We start from the raw sequence: 23316 nt of genomic DNA, 5'->3' as shown, positions 1-23316 counted from the left end.
ACTATACTAAGTTATTTAGACTCGCAATGGTCATACCATGCATACAACGCTAAAACTAGTTGAGAATTACAACTAAATGAAGCGAAAAGAGATTGGCAAAGATTATATACAAGATTGAACAAGATAGAGTTCACCTTTTTACGCATAGCTTAACAAAGTCCGATTCTAAAGTAAAGAATCATCACATTTTATAATATGTGTTTAAGATTAAACATCGTGTTCATCTGAAATGGTTTCACCAAATCAGATGCACCAAGAAATATACAAAACGAAACAAAAATATAAAACAAAAACATGTCATAAAGATTCATATGACAATTATTGCTTAAAACCAAACAAAAGATGCATCCACACGCTGTGGAAAACACTTAAGATTATATCAACGGCGCGGTATCAAGTAACCAGCGCTGAGCATGAGATATAAAAAATTTTCAACCCCCCAAAAAGCATTTTTAAGAACAATTGTCGCCTAGAGTCTAAAGTTCAACACTTTTGTAAATAAAATCAGTTCATATTTTGAATTCAACGAATGAAGATTGGGTTATTTTCCTTCTCCCGGAATCACTATTCAAAATGTAAAATTGTTTTGTTGGAAGGTTTAATAGGCTTGGGATACATGAGTACAGACTTGAATTTTAAGTAGTAATTTCCACACTTGAAAGTAGTCGTAGAATTCGAAACGATGTGGGTGACGCGAAAAATATTGATTCAATAAAATTTAAGCTTTTTCTAGCAACCGAACCTTTGATAGTTTCTTTATTGTTTCAAAAAAATATAGGATAATTTCTTAATTCTTTCTATTTCCAAAATCTTTAAACTAATTGTACTGTATAAAGGACTTAAAGTTTCCCATATTAACATTTCAAAAAGTTTCAGTTTTTTATACCTTACATTTTATATTCTCAAAACTTAGTTCAGAATTATATATTAGAGAATATGATACTTTTCGCAAGTTTTGAAGGCATATGAAAACAAATGAACCCATTTTGTGTAGTTGCGATTCATATTGAATGCAAAAACCTCATATCTAACTTAAAAACTAAATAGGAATATATATTTAACCGCGAAACCTTCATAATATTCTTCATGATTTCTATCATATTCATAAATATAAATTTTATTCATTCAAATAACTATTCACTTGTCCTTAATATGTATATATATTTCCTTTGTGAAAGTAATATTCTAAAGACTAAGGTTTATGAATTAATACTAACAATAACAAATAATAAATTTATAATCTATCGTATTATGGTATATATATTGACATAGCTAAAGTATATTAAAATTCGTTTTGCTGAAATCAACTTGCTTTGTGCTTTGTGTTTTCGATTCTTTTGCTCTTTTGTTGATGTTTTGTTCTACACCAATATTTCAGCAATCTAGCATGCTAACTAGTTCTGCAGCTGGCGATGCCAACACGTGACTTTGATTGCCATTTCATTGTCTTCGATTCAATCAACAAAACAAAAAACAAAACGACAAAACAGCAACAACTTTTAGGCATAAACGCAAGAAATACCAAAAAAAGATATAGCGAGAGAGATAGAGAGAAAGAGAGAGAGAGAAAGAAGTAAAAAGATTGCCAAAAATCAAAATCGATTGGCAATTTGTCAGCCCTGATTGGAATTGTTAGTATTAGATAAAAACAAGGAAAGCCAAAGACAAGAAATGGTTTAACGAATGGTATATGGAAATAGAAATTTAAATTAAAATTTAAACAGATTTATGTTAATTATATATCTTATCGCTTACTAAAATCAAGAAATCATTGCTAACAGCATTGCGACTTGATTTAAAATTTATGAATGTCAACGCCACAAAAACCACAACGTAACGAAAGAGAAAGTGAAACAGATTTTCTTTTTCCACTAACCTTTTTCCCCTTTGACAGTTTCTCTTGCATCTACTTGTTCTTAATTATAATTATGCTTAAAGTGACCCACAAAACAGGCACAAACTATAGCCTATATGACCCACAGAACCAATGGCTTTGCCACTTGGCCATATTTTTTGACCCACTAAAATGAAATTGAGAAAATTTAATAGCGATTCATGCTTAAGTCGTCTTTCCGGTTAATTAATATTTAGTCCCAGTCGCCGGCCCATAGCGAGAGACTGAAAAAGGAAAAGTCAACAATCAAATTGGGAAGGGATGCAGAGAGAGAACCATAGAAGAAGCTTACAAAAAGGAGATTCTCTTCCGCACCTCAAAGTAGGCAACACAAACACCAACCTTCAACAACATGCAACGCTGCGTATGATTTATGCAGCGTTTTGACTGAGGCTGTTGCATATGCATGAGAGTGAAACGGCTTCAAAAAAACGCGGAAAAATGGGGGGAAAAAAAAAAGAAAAATGAAAATTGGAATATGCCACATAACAATACGAAATAAGGCTGCCACAAAACAAATAGCAAATTGAAATGCCAACAACAATCGGCAGGAAAAAAGGTTTCAATTGCTCGACAGCGACAATTTGAATACTCTTTTTCCTCGCAGCTTCTCCAGAAGACTAAAACTAATGTAATGGAAATGTGAAATACACTTTTGAAATACTTATATTTTGTAATATATAGTAACAAATAAAAATGAAAGTATCTAAATACTCTTATTAAACTTTTGTTTCTTGTCTCTGGGTGTAAGGTCTCAAGATTGGGTCCAATCGTCCAGTTTTTGACATGAGTTCAAACAAGTCACTTCTAATGTTACAAATATAATGTAGAATGTCTATATAAAAGAAATCAGGGAAAATATCGAAATGATTTAAGCTCTGCAATTGTTTCCCAAGTCAGGTTTGGTTGTGGCAGTGGTTTGTTCTGGTGAAATTGACTGGCATTTTTTGTGAACTTTGTGCCCTTAGTTTAGTTTAGTTTTTGAACGCATGGACTGAAAAAGGTGTAAAATATAAATATTACAGGCCAAAGTATGTTATATTAAAAAGCGAAAATTGTTTTTGTGTTATTAAGAGTCTAAATGGTTGATTAAGTTTCCATCCGGCTTTGGCCGTACCAGTAACTGGAAGGTGTACGTAAATGCTCAATTAAAACGTAGGCGTGGTAAAAAAAAGTCAATTTTTTTCATGTTCTGGACTATTTGAATACTAAGTTTCAAATCAAATAATCTCACTAATTAATTGTATTGTATTGTACTAAAGTGTACGATATAGTTGTAAACTATCAACCTAACTATATTTTACAATCACTGGCAACTAAGGCCTTCGGCTTAGACGAAAACTACATCCATACACTAGCCTGGGATTCGAACCCGGATCCTCGTTGTTCAGTTGTCTAAATGACTAGGCCACTTAGACAACTCATCTACCGTGGACTGCGACTCTCACTAATTAAACTTTATGGCATAAAATGACGATTGTGCTAAATTTGGTAAGATTTAATTATGTGAAAACCTTAATTATTAAGAATGCTAAAATATCGATATTCTTTACTTTACGTCGTGCTGGTTTCAGAATGTTGCGATTTTAAGGTTGACTAAGTTAGTTTCATATCTTTGAAACCATTGCTGGATCCAGGATCCCTAAAGTATGGAATAGACTGGAAAAGTATTGATTGGTTTTGACAAATTTTTGTATGCTTTTTGGTTAAAATAATATCCTAAGATATTGTTTGCTTCAAAAAGCATTTTTTATTCACAGAGCTTATTAAAATTTCCAAAAACGAATTTTCATATATTTTTTGCATAATTTAGGGGGCAAGTACCATCATTTTACATCCCTACATCCGCCTATGTTTGGAAACTATTTAAATTTTGTAAGAGCATTGAATGCTTCCTATTGAATTCTGTGAAGGATAACTTTGTTTAATTCGTAGTCGAAGTCGAAATTCTAAACGGAATCGTATTTAGCTCAGTCGGAGTCTTCACTTTTCTAAGTCTCTTGGTTTTTTTTTTTTTGTTTTATTGAAATTGGCATCAATTGCCAAGCCGAATGTTATGAGAATTCAATTTAAAGTGTAAAAAAAAATAAGTGTTCATCTCAGTTTGGGGGTTTTCTGTATATTCTCGGCGTTTTTCTGGATGTTTGCCAAACATGTTTGTTGCTTCTGCTGGTCGAGGGGTCCAATGGCAACATTGATAAGTAGCTGGCGACATGGCTACCATCACTTCATTTATCTTAATTTATGGGCACTGCGGACACGGACATATGCACCGACAACAACATCGACATCGACACCAATACGGACACGGACATGGCAATTTGAAGTTGCAGGTGACAATTAAATTTTTCTGAGAAATTTACTGCCATTGCAATTCAATAATTTAGCCTTGGACTCTCATAGATTCGGAGGTCATCTAATTGATTTGATCCGCTGCCAGAGATATAGAAACGGCATAGAGATTGCAAGTGACAGCCAATTGGGAGAAAACTAGAAGGAAAAGTGAAAGGCCAAGAAAAGAGTTTTTGAGAAGTAAGTCTAAGGTCAACAGAAGGCAAAGGCAAAAACCCAAAAGAGGTTTTTAGGTCTAAGCCAACAGCTGCCAAATGGGGGTAAAGTTTGAAATAAATTTCATTTCTCTAATGCCACAAAATGCCACTGACTGCATTGCATCTAAGCCAATGGAGAGACAAAAGCTAATCTGGGGATTATACAAACTGACTCAACTTACTAGGGGAATCGAGAGGGAGGAGGGGGTGAAGAGTTTTTATTTGTTTTCCATATTTTTGCTCTATTTGGTATCTAAGCATCGTTTACCAGCCCAATTATTCACTTTACCCTAAAAACATTTTTCATTGCTTGATTTATTTATGCCAACCAAAATGAAAATGCCATAAAACGAAAATGTTAAAATTTTATATATGACTGGGAATCTAACAATAAAAATATTTAATGCATATAGTATGATGCCTGTTGTGTATTCCAAATACTTGTGCCACTTTCCCCTTTATTATAAAGGGTATATTAAACCCTTTTTCCCATACCCTAAATTAAAGGGGTATGAGTATTTTTAAGGACAGTGTGTCTACTTGTTCGTGCAGAGGTTTATAAACTTTCTTAACAACTATGTGAAAAAGAGACTTCATATTTTACTCGCTTTGCATATAGATACTTGTCACAGGGTATCTAAAAGTCGACAATCCAAGTCGACAATGTATTGCGCTTTTTGGCCACATTGCCGCGAAATGTCTGCATTTACGAGTTTGTGGCGTCCGAGGAGATGTTGTAGGAGGTTCCAAGCACATACACACACGTGTAATTTATAGACATGCCACGCCTACCACTGCCAGCAGCCTTTACATGCTTATCCGCAGTCGGTGGTATTTGTTTGCCGTTGTATTTTTTTACAACCTCCAGTTGGGCAAAAAAGAAGAAAATAACGAAGAAATGCTCAAATAAAAAGAATGCCAAAGAAAAGTATCATCCCCTCGTACTTATAAATGCACGGCGAAAAGTAGGGACAACTTTTTCTCGTTACAGCCCCCAACAACTACACCTACACACACTCACATACACACACATAGTCACTTAAACTCTCTTTAGTTGTAGCTGCATTTAATTGAAAGTCACGTAAATGAAATTCCGTTTGGCATTCTGAGTTTTCTTTTCTGCAGAATGTAGAATACTTTTAGGATGAAAATGATATAGTATCTTGATGCTGGTGGATGGCATTTCCATTTCATTTAAATCTACACCACGTCAAAAATTGCGTGGCATTGAAATAGTTTTTTTTTTGGAGTGGAAATAAAATTGAGTTTTCGCCACCCACCAAAACACAGCGTGTGACCTAGACAGAGAAAGAGAGATAGATTATGCCAGTGAGAGAGGGAGAAAGGGAGAGGCCTTCGTTCCAGCATATATTAGAGATTTATGCCTAGCTGTTAGAATGAAAAATTGTCACATTGGAGTGCTGACAGGGACAAAAAAGAAAGGGATTGCTGCCATTTGGAGCACAACCACGAAAAATATGACTTTTGAATTGTGCCAAACACAAATATATGAAGCAAAGACAAAAAACCCAAAACCAAGGACTAATTGTTGCCATTAGCAACTTGAATTTATGATGTGCCATTAAATACGATAATATTTGAACCGAACCGAACCGAAACGAGACCAAAATCAAATAGGAAATTTCCTTCCTTCCGTCCTTCCTTCCTTGCAATTGCATTGAATATTCGCACGGACTTCCTCTCTAATGGCCCGTTGTGGTTTGTTCAAAGTTTTGTTTGTATTTGTTTCTCGCAATCACAAATTGTTAGTCAATTTGTAAGCGCATAAATAACAGTCATAATTAGCGGTTGACCATGCCATCCAGCTAGCTGGCTAGCCTAGCTAGGAGGTGGTCAAGGACATTAGGCCATTTTGTATAATTTATGAATGTTTTTGCCAGCGCCCCCCTTAAAATAGGCCATAAATTATAACATATGTTGATGAATTTTCAAACAATTGAATAAAAGGCTTTTGTTGAGCCTTTTTGGATCAGGCAATGACATTTGACAGCATTCGAGTCGATAACATTTCAACAATGCATGTACACGAGGGTCATTCCAATAACAATTGTATGAACTGACCCTCGCTGTAAATGAGGCCTTCATTCATGCATTTTCTTTAGTAGGTTTAATTTTAATATTTTTCCAAAAACTTTCTGCCCAACCATCCAATCAAAAATTTTGCCCTTTCACAAGTTCTATTGTTCGACATCATAAATCTTCTCCTTATTTTGTTGCCTTTGTTGTTGTTGTTGCTTGATTTTTCTCTGTTGATTTTGTTTTGAATAATGACAGTAAAAATTAGTGGGGATTTTTTCCTCTATTTGCTTTATTTATTTTTATATATTTTTTTTTTGCTTCGTTCTTTTCGTTTGCATGAGTAATTGAAAAGCGAAAACTGTCTGAAATGATTGACATGGAACATCGTTGACAAAAGCTTTGGACAAAATGATATTGCAAATTTACGACAGCCACGAGGTAAAAAAAAGTCAGTTATCACAAAATTTTTGTGTACAAAAACCCAATCATAATAACCCCCAAACTAATGCTACCTGAAATTGGAACTTGGAACTAACACAAAACTCTCAGTTAAGTGTGGAGTGTGTCCCAGTTGAAACGTGAATAAAATGTATCGCAATGCCATGCAGAAGGCCTTTGAAATGGCAAAATTTGATATAAATTTCGATTATGATACCAACATCTTGAATTCGGAACGCACAGATCCAAATAGGCGGAGTAAATTATCCACTTTGCTGCATTGGCTAAAGCAAATACATGAAAAGCCTCCAGAACCCCTGCAATGTGATTATATGAGTAAGTTGAACGAGTAACAAGGTGATAAGATAACCAAGAGCAAATAAATGAGTGGGTGATTAAAGTGAAAAAGTTTATTGAAGACTTTTCTCTCTCAGAAAATGTGTAAGATAATTATCTATCTCTTATTTGCCTGTGCCTTTCAAATATATGCAATATTTCATTGAAAGAAGCCTTAATTATTCATCTTGTAAGATTTCTAGGGAAGTTTTCTGTCACGTTATCAGTAGTTCCCATATAGATTTACCGACATATATGCTCGTATGGAACAAGAGACTAAAACTCAACCTTCGGTTTAAATATTTTATTCAACACTGTCTGGTTAGAATACAATCTTTTTGAATTTTAAGTCAAATCTTGCATTTAAGCCGAATCGAGGTCAATCTTGCAAAAGAAGAAGAAATTTCAAAAAGGTCGTAATGTAACCAGATAAACCAAAACGGAAGGCACGACGTTTTTACACATGCTGTATGTAAAGCTGCTGTAATATGCTGTGGAATTTTTTTTTCAAAAAACCCTTTTTCTATAGGTTACAATATACCCTGTATGAAGTAATGGGCCATGAACTTAGTTTGTTAAGGGCGAAGCTCTTACACTAATTTTCTATAGCGCCTTATGCACTAAAAGGTGGACTTCGGTATTGTAGGCTTCGTTAATCTTTTTTCGCTTTAATTAGTTGCAATTCCCAACTAGTTTAAGCGTTGAAGACATGGTATGGCTATTGCAATTCTGAAGTTCTTTAGCACCGTTTTGTGTGGCCTTTGAAATAATCTTCTTTTGGAAGATTGACCACGATTTGACTTTTATTCAAAACTTAATGATGTTTTACAGTTTCAAACTAAAATGGCCCTTCTAATCTTTAATTCTTTGAATAAATTTTCTTAAATAAGTTCAAAATCTCAAAAATATTTCATATATTATGAGATAGTTCTTCTCATTAAAAGCGTACGGTTAAGTGGAGTTGGATATATTGAATCGGCATGCCTACCTGATCTTTCGATATGTACATATACTCTGTAGGATCGAAAATATCTCCTTCTCTATGTTATAATCCGTCTAAGAGGGTATACAAATGTTAAATATACTTTTGACCTATTGTCGAAATTAAGTTTATTCTATATAGCTTAAGGCCTTGTAGCTATAGTTAGTAAGAAGATTGGCTGTAATTTATAATCATTGCCCAATCATACTATATATAAATAAATAAGTTTATTCTATATTTTGATTCTTGTACTTTATACATTTAAGTGATAAATTTTAAAGGCAAAATAAATCATACGACATGTTGGTCTTCAAGATTTTCATAAAAGACCTTTACGCTCGCTTTACACGGTATATACGTTCAAAATCTGATCAACAAGTTTTTATATGGAATCTATTTCAGACATTTTGTAAACTCAAAATGTACATAACTATTTATTTACATATTATACAGTTAATATGATATTAAAACAGACTTATTATATTACATATTCGTATGTATATTGATTAGTATTCTCTTTTATGAAGATACATATATTACACGGTTAACTTTTTAATTATCAAGCTCCTTTTTATTTATTGAAGTTGCTTCCTTTTTTGGCTTCAATTAGCTGTAATTCCCAACTAGTTTTAAAATAAAAAAAACCATTGTAAAAGTCTACTGATTATATAATTTGATTGTACTTGAAATAGTGTTTTACTATACAAAAAGTTGGATTTCGGTATATTTTTAAAAAAAACCTTTTTAAAAAAAATAATTTCCGCATATTTTTCGCATGAAAGAATTGTACTTTTATGTTTCATTTTAAGTTGACTAATTTAAAATATTTAGATATTTTGAGGATTAAGAACTTTGCAACTTGCTATGGTTTTTTTTTGCTTAGGATCTTTTACCAATTTTTTTTTTTCTAATTTTTTAGATTTACAGATTCGAATTCAGACTCCTCACTTAAGATAGAAGTTTTAACCAAATTTTCATTTATGTTCTTGAAGTAAACCGCATTGCATTATATTGATTATAAAAAAGAACTTTCAATTTAAATTTGACCTAGTCAACATTAAGGCTTATAGATATTTGAATTTTTAGACAATAAATAATGACTATAACAAATTGTAACAAATTCCGCAAATTCTTGATCTTCACTTTTGCCTTTTTGCTGCTTTTGGGAGCCATTTGTATGCGTTTGCTTAGAGCATTGTCTTCTTTTGGCCTAAATACTTAAGTGTCAGCAAATGGACAATGGCCAAGTGTTATTTATGAATTGGAATCAGCATTTTGTTAATACCATTTTATGAGTGTCATGCAAATACAAGAATATAGATTTTACTATTTTATGCAAATATGTTGAAGATGTCGACACTTGGTCTACGGTCGACTCTGCAGAATAATTACCGAGATGCTTGAGAGGAAATTTATCTATGACACACTTAGAGGAGATTCCACATACATATGCTAGAAACTTTACTTGGTCCCATTTTGTCCCCGCTGTTTTATGGCCATTCGCAATGAGTATGAATAACTTTATTTATCATATAAACTGCTTCTAGTGGCATCCTGTTTTTCTCTTTGCGTTTTCAGCACTTTCCATTTCCCTTTTGCCACATTTTCACTGCACTTTTTCTCTTTCTTCCCCTCCACCCATGCTCTCCCTTGTCCACACGTTGTCGTGTACTTTTTTGTGGTATTTACACGTAATTTGCACAATATTCTTTTTTCAATTTTATGTGCGGAAATGTCTGATGGTGTAATTTATGTTCTTCTCTCTGGGTGTTTGTTAAGTGTGATTTGTGTTGTAATGGAAAAAAGCAAGAAAAACAAACTTAAACAACAATGTCAAAAACTGATTTAAACGACGGCATTACATTGTTCATTTCGCTGCTCTGACACACATATTGAGTCGGACAACTAATCTAACATAAGTCATAGGGTGACATAGGTCTACCTCGGTCAGTGCCATTGGTCCCTATGCTACAACTAAATGCCAATCATATATCACTAGTGACAGTTGCTTATCAAACAAAATACACACGCACACACACACACACACACACAGTCAATACAGTGGAGAAAAAGTTCTTCTCTGATATGACATGCAGTGCATTCAGGCAGGTGTAATTGAATTTGATCTATTTCTACCTTTAGTCTTACATAAAATATGGGCATTTAAGCACTTTAATTGAAAAGTCAAGTCAATAACTTGACTTACTTTGGCATTAACCTAAAGACTAAAGACTAAAATGTGTGTGTGTGCGTGTGTGTGTGTGTGTATATATAGATCCCAACTATATCATCATGTGCCAAGCACCAACTTTACTCTCAAGCAGCCAGAAGAGCCCAACTAAAAGTTATGACCTGCTTAAACGCAAACAAAAACTGAAATGGCACAAAGAAGACAGAAGAGCCAAATGCGAAAAGGATAAAATGAAAGTAATGGCTAAGAGTATGGCAAATTTATGCACACGTTAAGTTAAGCAGCAGTTACAGCAACAGCAGCTCATTGCCATTATGAACAAGTTAAAAGCCAACAACGACAACTAAAAATGCGACACTTTCTGGCACTTTAGCTGCTCTCGGGCCATGAAAACTAATTCATTTATATTTATGAAGCAAAGAATTTCATTTAGATCATTATTGCAGTTGTAAATGCAATGGCATGTTGCGGGTGGCGGTGCGGTGGGGTAGCGTGTTAGGTGGGGAAGGGCACTTAACCAAATTGTTTATGGGTTGCCAGGACAGCAGTTAGTTGGCCCTCTATTATAGACAGAGAGAGAGGGGTATACCAACTAGATAGTCAAATTGGTAACAAAACAAACAAACACTGCAAAATGTCTCCCGCTTAGTTAGAGAAGCGCAAAAATTAAGAGCTGTTTGCCATGCTCTTGACCTTGGCAGTAAAATAAACACTTGTTTGTTAAGTATTTGAAGTTTATATTTCAAGGTAATTATCATTCAATTTGACTTAAGGGAAGCACTTAAACTAGCTGGATGATTTACTTAAGCACACGACCTTTAATTTAAAATTCCACTTTAGTATTAAAGAAATATACAAAAATTTTAACTTCTAAGGACTTCAGCCACTGTTTGGAAGTTCGTAAAGGTGAAGATAACTCTCGAAATTTGCGTAAAGCTGTAAAACTATTTACTTTAAATTGTAAGTCTTCATTTTTAACTTTATAAGGCGTAAATTTAAGAAATCGAAGCTGACTTCTTATTTCAACAACCTGATCCAGGCGGGGGAAATAAGGGAAATTTACTCCCAAAAGTATGCAATAAACAATCCGGGAATTCACTTTTTAAAACTTTCGAAGAAATTTCTGTAGATACAGAATTTTGTACACAATTCGTAAGTTACCAGGCATCCGAAAAGTTATAAATTTGTTTTTCCTCCTTGCATACTTTAGTATTGCATACTTTAGTGTGATAATTCCCATTTCATAGTCCTAGTTCCGCTTATGGACTCTACAGTTACGAATTTACTGTCCTGTGTCGCGTTAGGCCTTTTAGCATCTAATTTTTTGATGAAGGGGAAAAAAATTATTATTCGTTAGCATCAATTATTTCCATTATCCCCGACGGAATTACTTTTCAGTATTGCTTCATCGGGGGGGAACAGCCACCTACGTCATAATGATGTGAATGAGGAAGGAAATGTAAGTAGATGTAAGATTACAATATATTGAAACTTTGCTTGTATTAAACCCAACTTTCTTTCGAGGTCCATTTTAGATTATTTCATAGGAAGCACACAGAATTGAATAAGTTTGTTTTTAGAGCTCTTTAAAGAACTATCAAATCTTTTCATCAGGATATTTGCTAAATCTGGGAATCTACAATGTCCATATCATATTCTTAATGCTAGGACTAATTAGAAATTGGAAGTGTTAAAAATAAAGCAAGAAAAGTTATATCTTTTACTGAGAAATCAGAATCATTTGGCTTTCATTTATATTTCCATATACATATTTGTTATAAACTCGTACCTTACCTTAAAATTTAAGGAAGGAAATCGATAAACATTTTTCCGAGAAATTATTTTTCACTTTTTATTAGATTATTGGGATTGATAAGTTCTTATTATATGAAGTAGATTATGGGTTTTTCTGAAAAAGCTCTCTAAACAAATATCCTTCCATATGACAGTTTAGGGAAAATAGATGATACTTCCAGTATCTGTTCCTTACTTCTCTCGAGTTGTTTCAATGAAAAATCGAAACATTTAAACTTAAAATTCATTAACTTCCATATATCCTGTATTAAAACGCATTGTTCAATCTGTTTTGGCTAATAAAAGGTGTTATGTAAATTTTTTATTAACTTTATAAAATAGTCAAACAAAAAGCTTAGCCTAGACATTCTCATGTATTTTTATGTACCACAAATCCATTGACATTTCGTTGATGAAATAATTCCCAAGTGGTTTATCTGTCTCCTAGATAAAGGATGGAAAAATCTCTTCTTTTATCTCTTCTTTTCCCAGTTGATTGTCGAAACTTTTCTACCAAATGAAAGGCTACATAATAAATGAATGTTCTTGAACTTTCAAACTGTTTTTATGGCAACATTTGAATTAGTTTCGCCAATAATTGATGGGTAATACTTAAAAGAGACACTTAAAAACAGAGACTTTGGCCCCTTCTGTTTTTAGATTTTAAAGAGTATTTAACCAACTTTAGTTAGCAGGATAAAGTTCAGACTGATGTTGCGTGTTGGGGTTTTTTTTTTTTTTTTTATTTGCCGCATGTCAGCGCGTGCTAAAGTTTAGTGTGGCAAATAAAAATGCAGTTTGTGTTTTAATACTGGTGCACCGGTGATTTGTTATCCTCTGGAAAGCAACAAAGCAGTCAAAGGACTAAAGCTCTCTCTGATTCATTGCAGCAACATGGCAGAGGGGGTAGAAGGGTGGGTAGAAGGAAGAAGACACTGGGATGTAGACTAGATGTTGCCTGCAGCTTAGACATATGTAAATCACATCATGTTGTCGTCTCTAGGCAGTTGAGCCTGAGTTGAGGCTTTGGCCAACTGCATAACAAAATCCTTAATAAATTATTCACTCGCCACCATGAGAACGACAGTCAGGTAGGCAAATGAAGTAAAAATGTGGGAAAAAGCCAATTCCATAAATGTCTATTCGACTTGATATTCCTTTCGCTCGCTCTTCGTTTAGTCTACTTTTGTTTTCTGTTTGAAGGTCAGTGACATATTTAATTAAATTTACTTTCTTAAATGTTCGTCATCGTTTTAATAAGTTTTTTATTCGCTCTGCATAGCTTAACCGCATTTGTAATTGTCGTCATAACTTAAATTATTTATAATTTTTTCTCCTTTTGTTTTGACCTTTTTTTTTTTGCTGGTTTTTATGGCCAGCAATTAGTCAGAGGCAGCTGCCTAAAAGGCGAAAAACATCTAGACCAAAAGGAAAACACAAAAAAAAAATGAAGAAGAAAAGTCGAACTCTGTCACGGGAATTTGTGAGTGGATGACAGGAAAAAAAACAACAGAACAGAGACAGAACATAATCAATAAAACGCGAACGGAAAACACGCAGTAAATAACAATAATAACAAGGAACAAAAGCAGGGTCGTCCCAGTGGAGGGGTCGAAGGACGAAAACCACATACACACATACATATATACAAATATATTGCTGACTTTTTTGTGTCTACTTTTTTCTACATAGATCCTTTATAATATATAAAGCAATAAAAAATAAAGAAGTTGTTCTGTCATAATCAATTGAATTAATTTGGATTGAGTTAATCAGTTAACTTTCTTAAACTATTTCTGTAGTACCTGATCTGGAACTAAATTCTATTTGCTATGCATTTTCAGTGCACATAAATTGTTAAATGAAAAAAAATTAGATATCTACCTGATCTACATTGGAAAAAGCAAAGTGTCACGATTCGATTATAACATAATTATGTTCTAAAAACTTGGTGATCTATTCTTAAAGGATTAACATAATCTTTCATAAGAAAATTGTTTTTTTTTTTTTTTTAATTTTATAGATATTTATTTATGGGTTTTTAAAAATTGTCAAGCGCTATACTTCAGTGACCTATCTTAAATTTTGAACATATCATTTGATGAGAATTTTAACAGTAAAAAGACTAATTAGCTCTAACTTCGACCGCGTCAAAGTTTGTATACCCTTGCAACTTTTATGGTAACTCTTTCCTTACCTATAGCCATCAAAGTGGAAAAATGTTTAAGCTAAAAAGGCTAATGTTTGCGAAAGAACGGCCAACAATCTTCACATAGGAAAAAAGTAAGATATTGATCAAAGTCACTGTTTTCCACCGATCGTTCCTATGGGAGCTATATGATATAGTAACCCGATCTTTATCAAATTCGGCACAGTCATTAACAGATATATTAAACTAACAAATGTTTAATTTGAAAGCAATCGCGTCAAAATGAACGAAGTTATTGACAAAAGTCACTGTTTTCGAAAGATCGTTCCTATGGTAGCTATATGATATAGACACCCGATCTTGATCAAATTTAGCACAGTCGTTTATATGTGTAATTAACTCACTAATACTAAATTTCATGACAATAGCTCAGAAAATAACGAAGTTATAAAGAAAAGTCACAGTTCGTGACTTTGCCTTTTGTATGGGAGCTATATGATATAGTGATCCGATCCGGCTGAATCCGAGATATACAACGCCTGCAGTATATACAAGCCTACATGCAAAATATTAGCTCTGTAGCTCCAACGGTCTAGGAGGAGTTTGCGTTGATCCAGACGGACGGACAGACGGACAGACGGACGGACGGACGGACGGACGGACATGGCTATATGAACTCGTCTCGTCATGCTGATCAAGAATATATATACTTTATATGGTCGGAAATGCTTCCTTCTATGCGTTGCACACTTCTGACCAAAATTAATATATCCTTTTTGCAAGGGTATAAAAATTGACCAAAAATTTAAGAGGGTTTTCTTTTTTGATCAAGTAAAAATTATGACATTAATAAATACAAAATATTTTGGGTTTGGATGGGTTTTCAATCAACAGATTGTTTCCTATATTGTCGACGGATTTTGATATTAATATTGAAAAAAAAATTACATTATGTTAATATACAGTTCCGGCAAATTTAATTAAAACTTAAGTGCTTTTTTCTAGGAACCAGATTAGATGGGAAATAAAATAGACAATAATCGATGGGTAATAATTTAACCCAATTAAACAACAATTACCTAAAAAATTCCAGTCAATTTTTAAATTATTCTTGAATCATAACAAAGAGCTCTCTTCACCATTTGTTTAGTATTTTAATGCCAATGCTGAAATATTTTCCAACCCTCCGATCCCTGTTTATGGTCATCCTATGATGGATCTTGGATAATATGCTAGCTGGAATATTCATTTAGTTACCTGTATTATTAAAATTAATGAAATTATTTCGTATAGTGCATATATAGTTAGAACAAAACTCAGAAACGAATTTTTTGATATTGAAATGATTATTTTTAAAATTAACGTCTTTTTTGTTTTTTTTTTTTTTTGTTTATGCGAACAAGATTGTTGTTTTATTCCCCCTCAAATGACAAAATCTCGTTAAAAATACAATATTTAACTTAAAAACTTATGGGTAGGCCACATTTCTAATAATATTTCCAGGAGTCAATGGATTCTTGATTTTTTTGTTTGCTCTTACGCTCAATTAGATCGGCCAAGTGCTCCGAACGCATGGACAGGGAGTCAATTTTTTCCACCAATTGCTGATAGGGACTCAGGGGCTGGGTGCCCATCACAACATGGCCAAGTTTCGAATCAATTTTGGCATTGAGACGGGCATTTCGAATCAAGTTGACTATCCAGCATTCGGCTTCGTTGGGCTTCATGTTGAGCTTATCAGCCAACATGCTAATGGTGATGCACTGGTGGATACGACAGAACGTTTCAAAAATCATTAGACGCGCGTCCTCGACAAACTCATTCAGGCAGGACACAATGAAGAAATCGTTGAGAATGACTGTCTGGCATTCGTGCAACTTGAGACGAGCACCCTCAAAATCGAAATTCACATACAGGCACTCGAGGAATTCGGTTATAGGATCGCGATAGGTATACGACTCCTGTTGGATAACCTTGATCAAGTCCTTAAGGGCATTGCGACGAGTGCGGTTAATGACCACAGCGGTGGCCAGATAACGCATTATGTGGGGACACATGGTTTGAATGGCATTCAAATACAATGGCTTATACAGGAACATCTCGATGATCAGATCCCGGCCTTTCGGATGATTGAAGAACACCAACACAGACCAGTGTATGAGCCAAGTCCGCTGCTGCAGGGCCTGAAGGGTTGAAAAACTGGCATTATCAATGTAATCCCGCAGACGTGTCAGATCCTCCAAAGCCGTATTCCAGTTCAACGTTAAAATTTCAGCCGCCAGTTTACCCCACAAAACATCCAAATAGTTCTTATCGCTCGGAGCCATGACAATCAAACAGAAGTACAGATACGAAGTGGACTCCTGATAGTTGCCGCACTCGTACAAATACTTGGCCAACTTGTAGGCGCTGTATAAATGTTCCATTTTGAAATTGTAGTCCCTTTGCAAGGCACTTACGAATGTTTTCGAATCCTTCATGGTCTCGCCGTCCTTCAGAATATCAGTTGCCTTCATGATGGGCGCCACTTCGTTCTGCAACTGCTTGAGCGTAGCCAGGACGTCGGCTTTTTGCTGCACTAGCTCTTCGGGCATCTCCTGGCTAAGATTCAAGCGCTTCCGTGTGTCCATGGTGTAATCGATCATGTTCGTCTTCTTTACCGTCTCCAGAATGTATTCCAGTAGTTCTTGCTGGTTGTAGATCTCCTTGCCGCACAAAAATTCCAGCAAAGGAAACGTCAAATGTCTGTCCAGATATTGACAGTTGATATGTACTAGATCGAATTGCGCCATAATTGTAGCTGTTTCTCTATTTTCACAAACGAAATTTATAAATCAACTACAAGCAAAATACGCGTTGAAACTGAGCTTAGTGTGACCAGAGATGAAAATGACTTATTGACATTATTTAGTTTAAAAATTATAGTGACAACTCTGGTGGTTACTTTATTCAAGCATGACAAGCCTGCCGGGTTTTTACTAAATATAGTAATGAAAACAGAAGAGTCTAGTGTTTTCGAACTTGTTTTTCTCGCTTCCGAGTGAAAGTTTTCGTTTTCAAAACTAAATTTGAAATATTTTTGTTTTGCTTACTATGTCAGCTTATGTCAGGGTTGCCGAGGTGTAATATTATTTAGGTATAAATAGGTTTTTGAGTGCAAGTCCTGAGAAAAAATAACTTATGTTTCGTTTGTGAATGGTTTTTAGACTAATTTGCTTCAAACCCTGGCAAATAAATTAAAATTTTTGGACAATTTAAAACCAATGTATTTTTTATATCAAAATAATTTGTTTTCAATTGGTAACTATGTTAATGGCATAAAGATTTCGATTGAAACCGAGAAAAGGTCAATTCCATTTCAACTGCTGTGATAACTTTTTCACATTAAATTGTTTGGTTGCTAAGAATAATTCTTGTAAATTAATGATTGGAGCCAAATTGTCCACTTATATCTAGAATTGTTCTCAACATTTTACAGATTTGTAGAAAAATATAACATTTATGAATTTGAATAAATATTAGAAATCACATTTCTCGGAATTGGAAGCCAAAACAGTTCTTAAGTCCGATACTGAGAAAAAACATTTGGATTCGACATCGAGAATGGTCCTGATTAACTTACACTTGTTGATAAAGAAAGTTTTTTTCTAGAAATTGGTTCCTGTTTTGAAAAATTATTTAGTTGTGTCACCAGACAGTTTATAAATATACTGATTCAGCCCTGGGCGAGCGATGTTGTGCTCTACCCCTGGTGTTATCGATAAGTGAAGAAGAAGTAATAGTTGGTAACAAAACGTTGACGAGAAAGGGCGCGAACGAATAAGATTCTACGATCGGTGGTAACGAACGGCCATCACGAACGAATCCAACGGCATCGCTTTGTAAACGTCCATTTATTGTAAAGTCTCAATTAATTAATAAACTTATATTAATTGTCTACCTAAACGTACGAGTCTTACATTGCTATTGTTCCCGTAAGTCGCACTCCCCGCCGAAGCCTTCCTGACAGCTTCTTCATCTATAATCTTCTACTGGGTAATGTGATTTACAACCGACATTCTCAGAAGTTGGTTTTAGTAGGTGACAATTGTTTGAAATATATATACCCCCTCTTAGTAGCTAACTGTTACGCCTATGCTTAGGACCTGTGTACACACAAAAACTGTGACTAAGGTGACTAATGTCAAAGAGCAGACCGAGAGATACCCTGCTATCATAACATGTCAATGACCCAAAAGTATGCTAGAACCATGTAGATAATCATTAACTAGTCTAATATACCCATTTGGGGCAACATTTCATGTTGGCACACTCATTATACTCGTGACCTGACTTCTATTTTCGTTCTCATTTCCATTCATTTCAATTTAATTGCTGGCATTGTGCGCACGAAATATAATTTTTGAATCAAATAAATACAATAAAATAAAGTTTAAATGAAAGTACTGCGAACACACGGCGTATGCGCAACAAGTGACAAATACGAATGCCAAGAGCTTTTGTTTTCCCTTTAATTTCAGTTTGGCTGTTGGTTTTATTCTTCTTTTTCCTTCAGTTGTTGTTGTTGTTGTTTTTATTTTCGTGTTCTCTGCTCTGTATTTTTCATAAATTTGTGTCGTCATAGTCATATTCAAGTTAATGAATCGGCGAAAAGAGATCCGAACCTGGCGAAAAGCTTTCCTCAAGTGTCAGTTGAATATTTGCCGCGTCGCAGACAAAACGTTTTTACGATATTTCTATATATATATATATATACATTTATATATATTTAATATTTTTGCGTGTGTGTAATTCCATTTGAGTGCGTGTGTGTGCTGAGTGTTTCAATTGATATATTTTAGTATAAGCCATCTACATATGTATATCTATCTAAGAAGGCGTGTCCATTTCATGTTTGTGAATTATTAATAGAACACTTTATTCAATTCCATCAATTTCCAAGACAATTGGAGCAAAAATAATATATATATATCTCTGTGCATATGTATTCACATTTGTTGTGTATAATTTAATTTGACAATTGGTAGAACAAACTAGTCCCACTTTGGGGAATTCTATGAAAATTTTATATCGTTGAAATGTGTCCTTAAGGTGCAAAATTTGTAACAGACTAGTTACAAACTAGTTTCGGCCGGTTTGGAAACTAGCAAAAAGTGAAATGTTCTCTGGCATTTGCATAATTTGTTGCTGTGAAATGAACAAAGAATATAACTGAAATATTTATATATATCTAAACAAACAATAATTCAACTTTCTGCTCGGCTTGGCCAAATAACAAATGAAATTTTTCCTTTTCAGCAGCTAATTTTTTATATCTAAAGAGCCTAAGCACATGTATCTCTATGTATGTATCAGCCTATGGTCGAAAGCAATCAAACAAAATGGCAACGAACACACACACACACACACCCACTCACCCACACACACATGCTCAGCACACTCTACACACTACTCGCACAAGGTCAAGGGCCTTTTGGCAGTCTACTAATGCTCTCAGGCAGCTACTTACATACCATTGCCTCTGCCTCTGCCACTGCCTCTGCCTCTGCCTAGGTCATGTACAATAGGCCACCCCGCACGTGCCTGGCCCGAAAAAGAACTCACCAAAAGCCAAAAAATAAAAAAAAACCAACAAATTCTAATTTTATAATTTACGTTTTTTTGTTTCTTTCGTTTTTCATACCCTGCATTAATATGACTATTGGGTGTATCAATTTAGATGAGTTTAAGTATAATTTTCAAGAAATAGTGGTATTAAAATGCGATGTCAGGGAGTCAATGTTCTAACTTTCTAATAACTTTCTAATGGCAATTATTGGCTAATCTATATTATTTTGTATCTTGATATTCCATTTAAAAGAAGTGGTTTTAAAATTTTAGGCTTTTGTATCTCTTAGAATAAACCAAGATAGAAAATATAAAGGGCAATTAAAAATGAGACATGAACAATTAATTTTATCAAGAAAGTTTTCGAAAACATAAAATACAAAGAAGAATAAAAGTCATTCTCTGTTTTCCGCTTATAACTTGTTAAAAATCAAATTTCCAAACTAAGTTTTGGACTAAAAAATATTATTAAAACTTATTCATAATATAGATGGCTGAATCTGTAGCTTATAGACCTTTAAAAAGTGGTTAAAATTATATCAAATCATTGAGGCGTTCTCTGGTTAGAAAATCATTAAAAATTAAAATTAAATGCTATATAAATGAAACCAAATTCTTTTGTTAGGGTATCTTGAATACGTTGCCAGGATTTTAGCCGATTTTGGCCTGCTTACACTTGCCAAAGAGCCCACAAAAATTTATTTGCTTGTTTATTTTTGGCCGGTAAAATGAATTTTCCTTTTGGCTTTATTATCTATCTCTTGACTGCCGCTTGATTGCTAGTTGATTGTTTTTCACATTTTTGTTGCTTTGTCTTCCACCTAAACGATTTTAATGATAGACATTTTGGTTTGTAACTTGGTGTCATAAAAAAACGAAACTTAATTATAGTTGCCACTTGCGACAAGAAAGTTGTTAAAATTTTATTACCCATTTTCTGGCATGGATGATAGAAATGATCAGCGAGTTTTGTGGGTGTTTATAAGAATGATTTCGTTGAAAGAAATCCGCAATAGAAGCAATAAAAGTTGCATTTCACATCGACAACATGTCGTATGCGCAATATTGGGTGTTTTTCTTCTATAAATTTGTATTGCTTTAGGAAATTTCAATCAATCCTCGTTGTTGGCACTTTTCCACTTGCAAATTTTATGTCTTGAATTCTTGAAAATGAGTATTACTTGGGCATAAATTCAAATTGGCCTTTTTATACAGCGTACTTGAAGCTGAGCAGCTGCTATAAATTACCCTAAGGCCAACAGCAAAACTTGGCTAAGCACTTTTCAATTTACACTTAAAGCCATTTCCTCGCGACTTTTTTCCCATTTTTTGTTGGCTAACTTACCAAAGAGTCGACAGTCCAAATTTATCGGAAAGAGGCAATCAATAAGCGGCAATAAAACTAATTACAGCACAACTTGAGCTAATTAAACGCACACACCCACATCCAGACACACACATACAACCCTTCGACTAAGTGCAGAGCCAATTCTAATTGCTTAAGTATTTTTAATTTCACTTTCTCTCCATTTGCTTGTTAGAAGGAGCAAACAAGGAACTGGCGTATCCTTTGGCCATGTCGTGTTGATTTGCTCAACTGCTTGGCCAGCGGAAACGAGCAATTTCCTTTTGCCCCAAACTGAACAGAAAAAGAAAACACTATTTTAACTTTTCATTTTGTTGCCTTTCAGTCTTTAAGTTTTAAGTTAAAGAATTGAATAACATGGACTTTTGTTTTTTTTGTTGCTTGCCTTAATCTTAACAAAATTCACTAAGAGAAAAATAATCTTTATTGCTATCAGGGTTTATTTTCCAATAAAGGTATTTTTTATCTTTAGCTTCCAATGACGATTATTTCTCTCCAAAATGAAGTCAAAAATAAATTTTACTTTTTATTTATCTTTTTGATATAAGCTATGAGAATTGACTAATAACAAAACCATAACTCCTAACATATAATGTTAAAAAAAACTGTTGGAATTGTCCTGCAATATTGTTTGAATATTTTTTAAAATCTTGAAGCAACCTTGTTTCATCTTTATTTCAAAAATTTAAATTAATAAGATATTCCTATTACTGAAAAATAATGATCGCTTTAAACAGTTTAATCCAAAAATTCTTAATTTTGGAAACTTTTTGTTAGGGAATCACATAATTTGAATGCAAATTGATATTAGAGATATAAATTTTTGCTTTAAAAAGATTTTTTTCATACATTTAATAAACTTTTCAGTTCAACTTATAAACTTATCAAATAGAATATACATAAAGTGAGTCTATTTCAAAATCCTTTTGATCTTTATCTTTGTTATTCGAAGGATATGTATGTATCTTTATCGAAGTTCCAAAAGAAAAATATGAGTAACATATTTATTTTGCTGATATAAATGTCGTTAAAGTTTATTACTTTTAAAGAATACGTAATCCAAGAATATATCAAATGTTTGAGAATACAATTTATTGCATTCAACTTTTTCTTTCTTATTGCGACATTTTTGCATTGTATGAATACATTCAAAACCACAAACGAGAGATTAGAATTTTGAGAGGTCTGACAACTTACTTTACTTATTTGAACGAAATCAAAGAACAAGGAATTTGATATTTGATACTATTCCTCTCAAATTTCAAGTGAGAACTTGTATTTCTTGGAACGCAAACTCATACATATTTCCGAATAGGTATTAATGTTTCCCTTTGATTCGTTTACTAATAAGTTGGACTGTATTATGTTAGGTTTCATTTATCTAACAAATACAAGTAACTTTGTTTTGGAGCAAATAAATAAAACTTTATAGTTCATTGAGTTGTTAGCTATATGATATAGACACAAATATGATATAGAAACTCCAGTAGAAACTTAATAGAGTTGATCTTGAATATTGGCCTAAATACATACATAAATTAGCCCCTATTGCAATGGCTTAAACATGGAGTTCGTCCTTGCTGAAATGCTTCTACTTAACCAGCTATCAATGCGTTTTAGATAATGCCAGATGCATGACATATTTTGAATACTCTTTTTTTTAATTTATTTATTTATTATTATTTTTCTCTGAGTGCAAAATTATTGACCACACACGCAAAAATAAAAAATATAAATAAAAACACACATACTATAAAATTCTAAATATATAAAATGTAATGAAAACAAAAAAAAAAAACCATTTCAAAATGACAAATGCGCAAATCGGCCAACCTGAACGCTAGAAAAAATATTTAAACCGGTACAAAGTTGTTTCTACCTGTTGTTTATTTTTAACACTTTTCCATTTTCCATTTTCGATTTTCGATTTGAAATTGTGTTTCGTGTATGGTTTTGTTGGTGGACTCAAG

The 23316-nt window shown here is 33.6% G+C and overlaps 2 protein-coding genes across 2 annotated transcripts in view; one reads left to right on the top strand and one right to left on the bottom strand.

Moving 5' to 3' along the window:
- The window catches only part of LOC6643374 (serine/threonine-protein kinase WNK1), a 32402-nt gene that overhangs the window by 1654 nt on the left and 7432 nt on the right, over positions 1 to 23316 (top strand). The window lies entirely within an intron of this gene.
- LOC6643373 (eukaryotic translation initiation factor 3 subunit E-1) lies at positions 15753 to 17385 on the bottom strand. Its single transcript, XM_002066068.3, has one exon. The coding sequence runs from the start codon at positions 17163 to 17165 to the stop codon at positions 15861 to 15863; it is 1305 nt and encodes a 434-aa protein (XP_002066104.1). The 5' UTR covers positions 17166 to 17385; the 3' UTR covers positions 15753 to 15860.

This window comes from Drosophila willistoni (assembly GCF_018902025.1).
Source record: "Drosophila willistoni isolate 14030-0811.24 chromosome 2L unlocalized genomic scaffold, UCI_dwil_1.1 Seg168, whole genome shotgun sequence".
In the NCBI taxonomy this organism is placed as follows: Eukaryota; Metazoa; Arthropoda; class Insecta; order Diptera; family Drosophilidae; genus Drosophila; species Drosophila willistoni.
The sequence above is the reverse complement of the archived record's forward strand: the minus strand, read 5'-3'. Positions and strand labels throughout refer to the sequence as shown.